Below are 9,353 nucleotides of genomic sequence, written 5' to 3'. Positions count from 1 at the left end.
AGGTGGAGCATTTGCCTTAAGAAGTGAAACAACAGCAAAGGGCAGCTGCCACTGTAATTCACGCACGTGCCCGAAAAGCATCTCAGTCCGATTACGCCTAATGAACTCATCAAGCAAGTCGGCGCCACAATTTCGACAGTGACACTCGTTCACTTCTGCTGACATCCGTGACACTCGCTCCATCTCGTATGAGCTATTCTATTCGTCACAGTTGGCCCGGGCTGCCTCTCAGCCTGCATGCCAAACGCATATGGACGTATTAAAGGTGACACAGCATGGAAATTGACTTTTTAATGGCTTATATGCAAATAGTTTGGTCCGTGGAGTGCATTCCCACCCTCCAAGTAATTGTAAGCAAGTAAGTAAATCTTTTATTATATGCCTATTTCTGAAAATGTGTCTGTGAGCGAACAGGCTAATTTACATAATAATGCCCGCCCCACGCAGAGTTTCTCTGCACATGACTTGATCATCTAGGCTGGGTGAAGATCAGCGGCCACTTTCAACTGACGGCTGGAATCTGACAACTGGACTACGGTGTTTGAAACACTCATTTCCAATAGTTTTTCCCCTACCTTTTTGAGCCAAGGCATATATTTTATATTTAAACAAACGTCAAGAAACACTACTAAACAAATAGCCCCCCTAAAATAGTGCTAGCGACGCCACTGGTTACACATACATGTCAATTGTTCTGTAATTCGAGATCTTAGAGGTATTTTGATGAAAGAAACCGAGGAACTGTTATAAATTATGGAAAAACCATAGTGTGTGTTTTTTTTTTAACTAAAGAATTAAGGTTTTGCTGATGATTCATTGCTACACAGGCAGGATGGAGAAATAGAAATGTCTGCTTACTGCGCAATATGTGAGGCATTTGATGTAACTACCCAACAGATGAACATCTATTCTTTCTCTCTCATGCACCCCCCCACACACACACATGCAAATGTCAATTCAGTTTGAAGTTTGAGCAAAGTATACAGTACATCCGCAGTTGACCTGAATACTGGGGAGTCTCAAGGGGCTTATCAGTGGCATAACACCTTGCACCCAAAATGATGACTGCTGGCTTGTGACGGAAATATGAGGTGTACAACGCCCTCCTCCACTCGTGTTTAACAAGCATTCATTATCTAGGCCGATGTCATAACTTGTGTAAGCTTGTGTGTAGTAACTTGGTGTCATGAATGATGTAAAGCACCTCTAAGTTTTTGTTCTGTGGTGTTTCAAATGGTGAAATATAGCATTAGTTGGTTTTTCTCCCCAGTACATTTCAGTACAGTCTTCCAAAAGCCATAATAAAGGTCATTTTAAAAATGTGATTATCAAGCAAATCTTTACTGAGTAAATGAACAGTTGCTGTGTTCATGTTATGAGGCTTTTTATAACATTTCCTCTTGACACTTTTATTTCGTCAAATGCGAGCGATGAAATGCTTCCACGGACCACATTTTGACCACGGACCATATGTTTGCCATCCCTGCTGAAACCTAATCGAGCCTATTGTGACCAGATATGACAATAATTTGTAGAAAACTGACATTGTTTGGTTAAATGTGCTTTCATTTGAATGGTGTGCAAATAATGGCGTCCTAAGCACATTGAAATCACAGCAAAATATTGTGTTTTGTGGTCCAAAACTGCATTTTCAGTGCGGGACGTCTGCCATGATTTGCTGTGTGTTGGTGCGGGTCCAGTTGTGTTCATTCAGTCGTTCATTTTGTCCCGCTTACCCTGTTCAGGGTCACAGTGAGCTGGAGTCTATCCTAACTGACTTGTGGGCCAGAGGTGGAGTACGCGGACTCTGACGCTGACGAACCAGCAAATACCAGGGCACATATAACGAAATGACCATTCACATTCCCACCAATGAACAATTTGAAAGTCTTGAATTAACATAACCTTAATTAACTTCACAAATGAAATCAGTATTTTAAATCTTGCAAGAAATGTGGAACAACTTGACTGAATTCCTCTATATCCAATAAATCGAAATAAATAAAGCTGAAAAGGCAAGACAAGATCGAGAGTGGGTTTTGTTTTTGTTTTTTGTTTTTTAGGGAGGGGGGGGTGACTTGTCAAAGCTTTCAGACAAATGCACTGAGCATGTTGGCGGCCCCCCTTTCGGATTCTCCTTGTCTTGTATTTTCAAAAACACTCGATGGAAAGTGGCCTCTGTGGTAAAATCCCACGTGGCTGGAGTGCAATTTCCAAATGTCACAGCAAATGGTCCATCTGCAATACAGCACAGCACTCTAGTGGCCACCAAGGAAATAATAGAGTGTGTTTGTTGGGGTGTGCGTGTTGTGTTAAGTGTTTCTTCTGGCCAAGCGTCCAACTCCGTTGTGAACAGGTGTGAGATTCCAGGCAGTCAGGTGATTGGTAGGATTCTTTCCCAACAACCCATTTTCATCCGGGGTGACATTTTTGACACAGCCAATGTAAATGTGAGAGCCTTCCAAACCCACCGTCACGGTGTCAACTTTTACAAAAGTGAAGGTCAAAAAATGTTTTCAAAATCAAGTGGCGATGGTGGTGACTGAATGTGTGTTTGAAAACATTCTCTCACGAAATCACAAAAGCTATGAGCTGCAAACTTAAAGTGGTAGTACAAGTGTGCAAAAAAACACTTTATCAATCAGACATGACTGGATGAGCTCCGTTCGGGCGACGACGGAGGCCGCCGCCCCGCGAGTTTTTGGTAGCGGGCTGTCCGGCGAGCACAAACTTTATCGACCCCAAGAAGAAGTCTTGTCTTTCTTTTTACTCACTTTATTTGGTTGTTAACACACAGAGAATGCCATCCATATTCCTACTTTTATAAACACTGGAGTCTACGTTCTTCATCTTATTTTCTTCCTCCCTTTTCTTTATACTCCTTTGACATAGTGCCCCCTGGTGTTCAGACTGAGATACCACATAACTGAAATGCCTTGTGTTACAGGCTATATCTAGGTAAGTGATACGTGTGGCAAGACTGTTAGAAAAACATGCAATTGGAATTTAAAATGTCCGTATTAAAAAGTTGTTATTTCAGTGAAACTTATGCCATGTTCAAGAAAATGTGTGTTTTTCAGCAATATCTAGTGAAAATAAAACATATTTTCATTACAATTGCAAGATGTACTCGGTGCTGTTTGTACTCGTAATTCACAGTCACATTTACACTTATGAACGATTTACAGTCGTCGAAGAACCTAACATGGCTCTGTTTGAATTGTGAAAGCAAGATGGAGTACCTTGGAGAAAACTCACAAGCACGGCAACAACATTCAAACTTTACAAGATCCGAACCCGGAACGTCAAACCTGTGCGGCTGACGTGCTAACCACTAGTCCGACGTGCTAACCACTAGTCCAACACGCTGCCCAGTGTAAAAACAATAATGATTGCAAATGTCAGTGCGTCTACATTCTTCTCTTAACACCCCCATGTTGAGACCACTCATTCTCATGTTCGAACTCTTGAGTTTTGTGCAACATAGGCATATTATTTCTGGAGTACTATAATATCGTCTTTGCTAGATGTATGAATAAACATTTTTAATACAAATACTCAAGCCGCACTATCACTTCTGAACACCTTGTGCTTTAATGTTTCCATGCATTTACGCTGACATGTCGTTTATTGATATTCGGGTCGCCGTTTGTCAGCATCAAGACGACAACATGATCAGTTTTGTCCTACCAATTTCAAACACGCTGCCTCCTACCCACAATGCATAGCAATTCTGCTGAGTCTGGTGCTCCGTTTGACATTGGCAATGTGTCACAGGGACGCTGCCTTTCCGACCAGCCTGATGCAGCACTTGTAGACTTCACTGGTGCTTCACATCCACCTAGAATGGAATAAAAGAAAGAAAAAAAAAGAAAAAAAAGACTCATAAGCACTTTTGATGACTGTGAAATTTCCTCAGGCGCTCGTCTCACATGAAGCTGCGTCTGCTTATCTGCGGCCTCGTTCTGTTCAAATGTCACGTTGGTTTAAAGCGGTTATTAGTGGGGCCCATTACAAAACAAAACCAACAGATGAGAGAAGAAGTCATGCAGATCCTCCTTTCCCCCTGCTGTGAGGACCTTCAAATATCTATGCCAATAAAAATAAATAAGCTTAAAGCCTCTGGTTGTAGGTTGAAATGTTTTAATTTAAATTTAAAGACTCATATGACATCTAAAATTAGTTTGGCTCCAGTTAAAATCCAACTTCCCTGTGATTTCTTGCCAGTGTCTTGTTCCACTTTATGGACTCAAGTTTACCAGTGTCAAGCAAGGTTGTACAAGTTTTACATTGAATTATCCTCGCATTACCAGGGGAGCAAAACATGGGATTTTAATCTAAAGATGGCACTTTATTTACATAAATCTGGGTGAAACTGGAAGGATGTACTGTGTATGATACTGTATACTGTAATTAAGAAGCAAGACGGGGGAAACGACGGCTGTCACTATCGATTTTTTTTAGAATCGAATATTCTATCAATTATTCCATCAATTAATCGACTAATATATTTTGCATTAAAGTTTATTGCAAAATCTTTTTGTGTTTGTCTATTAGTGTTTATTAACTGAGTATTGTTGTTTATTAAGTACCATATTGTTTAATGATTAACCAAACAAAATAAACAACAGTTAAGCAATATTACACGAGAGCGAGTGGTGTTGTGCTCACCAACCTTTATGAAACTGGGAGCTACTTCTTTGGTTAATGCAAAGGGCTACTAGTTTGATGTACACTTCGGAGCCTGCTTCAGGTTCAACTACATGCCAATTACAGGTGAGTCATACTACGGCTTCCAGTAACAATTATTTTCGTAATAGATTAAACTGAATTGTATTTTTTTCCATAACTTGATTATGATCCACTTACTGGTTTGGTCAGTAACATGTCAGAAATTGGGGGAAATGTTTATCATTGTTTTCTAAAGTAAAACCAGATGTTTTCAAATGCTTTTTTAAAAATTATTATTAGTTATTAAACAAAGATAATCTGAGAATATTCACATTTTAGAAAATGAGTATTTGGGAACTTTTAAGTTAAACAATGTCTCTAAATGATTAATTGATTATCAAAATCATTGTCGATTAATTTGATAATTGACCAGTTGCCGATTAATCAGGTTTTGCACCTCTAAAGAACCAAACCATACCAAATACAATGAAAAATTATTAGTTACTTAGTTAGTAGTAGTAGTAGTAGTCGTAGTAGTATAAGCTGTAGTAGTAGTATTTCAAATATACTGCAATTAAAAAGGCGGGTTTTGAAAAGAATTTCGACCAAACCATACAACTTTTGTACCGGGGTAATTGTTTGGGTCATTTTTTTTAATTTACTATCCTATTTTATTTTGTCGTTTGTTTTCTCTTTCTTATTATTGTTATTTTTTTTATTTATTATTCCCTTCTTTGATTTATATGCAGACGAAAGCAACCCGGAAGCACGGCGTCATGACGCCATGACGCAGACGCCGTTTTGCAGCGCACTTTCAAATTGAAAACAAAACACAACGCACGTTTGGCTAACTTTCGTGGAACAAAGTGCGTATCGCTGAAATTGAAGCGTCTCGGCGGTTAAACCAAAGGTAAGGAGGAGTTTGAATCTTGATATCCAAAAGCTGCTCTTGTCATTTTTGTCTCTTTCGTCAGCTGAAGCCGCGCAGCAATTGTGTGGCTAATGTTAGCGTCTGGATCGCTAACGCCAAGCAAAGGACAGTGTCGCGGGACAAAGTGTGGATTTGAAAAGCTTGCGTGGGGAATTCATTTGAAGACAAAACTACGAGAGAATTTCCAGCCAATTCTGTGGCGAAATAATGCACTTGGTTACCGCGCATTGGACAGAGAAGCTGCAAATTTACAAGCACTGTTTACGTCGATCTTATGGGGTTAATTCACCTCGATCTGAATGCACATATCAATACAAATGAGGAAGAATAGCATAGTGTGATTGTCATTGTCCCTGAAATAACAATTTAGATGGTCTACAAAGTTAATTATTTTTGCGTGACGTTTACAGTTCATATTCTAGCGAACTGTTTTGCCTTTAATTATTGATTAATCAAATATCCCTTCCTATGCTGTGGTGTTTGCCTCCTCAGGATCGACACAATGTCTACGGCTGAGTCCATCATCTCGTCGAGACAGACGCAGAAAGAAATCAACGGCATCGCCACGCAAGTTGTCTGCACAAAGTTCAGTAATTACATATTCATAGTCATAACGCAATACGGCAAGATCGGAACGTTGGTGTCCGTCACGCCCGAGTCCAGGTGTGATGACTTCAGCGCCCCGATATTCGCCACCAAAGTGCTGCTGGGAAGGGACGAGGTAGACAGGATGAATTTTGTTTTCTAAATGTGTGCATGGTATGTTAAGGAAAGTCAAATACGTGCTACTGTTTTGTCTTACATATGTGTTTGTTTTCAGCCCCTGACACACGTGTGTGGCAAAAACCTGGGAACGTTTGTCTCGCAAGAAGCCGGCAACAGGCCCGTCTTACTGGGACTGGCACTCAAGGACTCGTCCGTAGATGCAATCAAGCAAATTAAAGAACTCATCAAAAGTTGTCAAGTTTGGTAGGAAGACTGTAAAATGGACAGGAAGATGCCCCATAATCTCTTTTTTGTTTTGTTTTGGTCTTTTTCTACAACCCCAATTCAAATGAAGTTGGGACATTGTGTTAAATATAAATAAAAACAGAATACAATGATTTGCAAATCATGTTCAATCTATATTTAATTGAATACACTACAAAGACAAGATATTTAATGTTCAAACTGATAAACTTTATTGTTTTTTGCAAATAATCATTAACTTAGAATTTTGTGGCTGCAACACATTCCGAAAAAGCTGGGACAGGTGGCAAAAAACACTGAGAAAGTTGAGGAATGCTCATCAAACACCTGTTTGGAACAGTTTGAACATTACATATCTTGTCTTTGTAGTGTATTCAATTAAATATAGGTTGAACATGATTTGCAAATCATTGTATTCTGTTTTTATTTATGTTTAACATAACGTCCCAACTTCATTGGAATTGGGGTTGTAGTTGAGTTGAATGTTTTTGGTAGCAAGCTAATAGATGTGTTATTGTCACATTTTACCAGTTGGCAAAAACAATGCTCACTGGTTTTATCATTTGCCATGTTAACATGGCTCATCATGTTATTCCGTTGCAATGTAAATATCCTAATTCATCTCATTTTCAATAAAACGGGTTACATCTCAGATTTGTCCATTTGTGGCGACGTCATCAATTTAGATAATATACCACATTTTCCACAAAACCAGTGAATGTACACTGACTGCCCCCAAAATTAGATACACCTTCATAAGCAGTCCAACAACAGTTCTCAAATATTCATACAGAAAGGTGTGACAAATGTTGCCTCTTGTAGCTAAATAAGGTAACCAAATTATTACAAACAGCTTACCTGTATGGTGCTGTTCCATACCAAACTACAAAAGCAAATTAAAGCTGCAAGCAGCGTTTAACAGGCCTTTGGCTTGATTGAAACTTACCATGACCTGGATGACAGAATCTACATGGAGACATTTGACATAATTAAAAAAAAAATAAAAATAATAATTTTTTTACCCTGGAATTTGGTGACTTTTGCTATAGTGACCCAAAATACACAAATAAAATTATTTATAAATGGATGAGTGAAACAGTCCCGGGAACTGTCTTTGTTACAGCCACGTTTGTACAGGTTTCCACAGAAACGTGCATCTGGAAGGGTCATAGGAAATCTTGAAATAGTGAAAGCTTTAAAGCTTTTAAAAAAGAAGAATTATCATGTATATTAAATACTGAAAAGTACTAATAGTAGATGTTTTAATCCCAAAACGAGTGGTGTAAAACAGAAAAATGTGCTTTCTTTTATCTCTGAAACATTGATTAAGGATTAATCATCCATTTATAATTGTCAGTTAGGCTATTAAAAAGAGAATATCTTTTGCTGTTAATTTGATATTGAGAATTATTATAGGATCTCCTTGGGCCGGGTCAATTTTGACCCAACGTCTGCAATGGAAAATTAACCGATCTGCAAGTGTACCTAGTGAAGTCTACTAAGAATTCTGCCTTGTCCCTGGCGTCTCCTCGGGCCCTGAACGCAGCACGGTGACGACACACGCTGTGGCCACGTGACGCATTCACCTGTTTTCCCCAACCTGTTTATCACCTCGGACGGTCGATTCCCACACCTTAGTGTTTTTCCACTCGATACTCTCACTTTTTGCGGCAGCGTTTTGACACATTTATTTAACAGGCGACAGTAGAAATTGAACCTTTAACGCTTCTCGTCCTTTTGGGAGGTATTTTGTGGGTGGCTGTGGTGTTTAAGCCGGACTTCGACCTGAGAGTGTAAACCTGGGGCCTAGCTGACACAAACAAGGAAGTTCAAGCGGTTGGTCGGCCAGCTAATAGTAAATGATGCCTCGTGCGCTTGCTCGCCGACCCTGAAAGGCGATTAAATTCTGATGCTGATCTGCTGACACTCGCCCCGGGACGCTCCTTCGCCGTTTTGTGGACCGCGGACGGGATAAAGTTGCCTCCGCCTCCAGTCGGGACAAGGTGAGCTCTCTTGGACACAACATTAGGTACACCTGTACATTCTGATGATACAATACTAAAAGCTCTACTAAAAAAAAAAACTATTTCTTATAGTTTGGTTACCTCAAAACAGAATCAACGTGTATAAAATGTATGAGGGGGGGGAGGACTTTAAAGGCCGAATTTTTCATTCAGTGTACGTTGTGAAGGTGTATCTAATTGGGCAGACGATGCAAGTAGTAAAAATACAATGTCTCATGTTCTCCTTAGCTCAGTAAACTATATGTACTAGAGCTTTTTGTCCTCATTAGAGTGGCAGGTGAGCTGGAGTAGTCTGTCCCAGCTGATGAGATTCAAAGCCAGAACCTATGCACTGTGAGACAGACACACTAACCACATTCCACCTCATTGGAAAACGTCCCTCTGTCGATTTGGTATAGTTTTTGTCCTCACTAAGATGGCGGAGGAGCTGGAGTCTTCCCCAGCTGTATTTCGGGCACATGGTCAATTTAGAGTCTTAAATGAACTTAAGATTTTCGGAATATGCGAGGAATTCGAAGAAAACACGCAAACTCTGTGTGTTTATTTCCCTCGACAAATACATTATTGTGTCATTATCATCACTTGTTTCTCAGATGAACATCTCCGTGGCCGACATGGACGCGTCGCCGGAGAACACTTCTATCGTCCACCTGACCGCCCCCATCCTCCCGGACATGGCGGACGTCTCCAACATGACCATCATTCGCACGGCCAATGGCACCATCCTGCAGGACCAGATATTTCTGAACACCACGGCC

General features: G+C 40.1%; 2 protein-coding genes across 2 annotated transcripts in view; both read left to right on the top strand.

Moving 5' to 3' along the window:
* Nucleotides 1-5,427: 5,427 nt before the first annotated feature.
* Nucleotides 5,428-7,223, top strand: psmg3 (proteasome (prosome, macropain) assembly chaperone 3). The gene is made up of 3 exons (XM_061748883.1): nt 5,428-5,581; nt 6,095-6,323; nt 6,423-7,223. The coding sequence occupies exons 2-3, from the start codon at nt 6,105-6,107 to the stop codon at nt 6,573-6,575; spliced, it is 372 nt and encodes a 123-aa protein (XP_061604867.1). The 5' UTR covers nt 5,428-5,581; nt 6,095-6,104; the 3' UTR covers nt 6,576-7,223.
* Nucleotides 7,224-8,141: 918 nt separating this feature from the next.
* tmem184a (transmembrane protein 184a) overlaps nt 8,142-9,353 on the top strand; it is a 10,810-nt gene continuing 9,598 nt past the window's right edge. Inside the window, exons 1-2 of the mRNA XM_061748740.1 lie at nt 8,142-8,574; nt 9,189-9,353. The exon at nt 9,189-9,353 is cut by the window's right edge and continues 57 nt beyond it. Of these exons, the coding sequence (XP_061604724.1) occupies nt 9,189-9,353 (165 nt within the window). The 5' untranslated portion in view covers nt 8,142-8,574. The remainder of the gene's footprint in view (nt 8,575-9,188) is intronic.

This window comes from Phyllopteryx taeniolatus, chromosome 16, assembly GCF_024500385.1.
Source record: "Phyllopteryx taeniolatus isolate TA_2022b chromosome 16, UOR_Ptae_1.2, whole genome shotgun sequence".
NCBI lineage: Eukaryota > Metazoa > Chordata > Actinopteri > Syngnathiformes > Syngnathidae > Phyllopteryx > Phyllopteryx taeniolatus.
Note: the sequence above shows the minus strand (reverse complement) of the source record. Positions and strands in the feature narration are given on the sequence as shown.

What these genes read in the sequence shown, in the direction of transcription:
- psmg3 (XM_061748883.1), top strand. Translation starts at nt 6,105, where the DNA reads ATGTCTACGGCTGAGTCCATCATCTCGTCGAGACAGACGCAGAAAGAA. An exon ending in TGCTGCTGGGAAGGGACGAG is followed by an intron (nt 6,324 to 6,422) that starts GTAGACAGGATG and finishes GTTTGTTTTCAG; the next exon opens with CCCCTGACACACGTGTGTGG.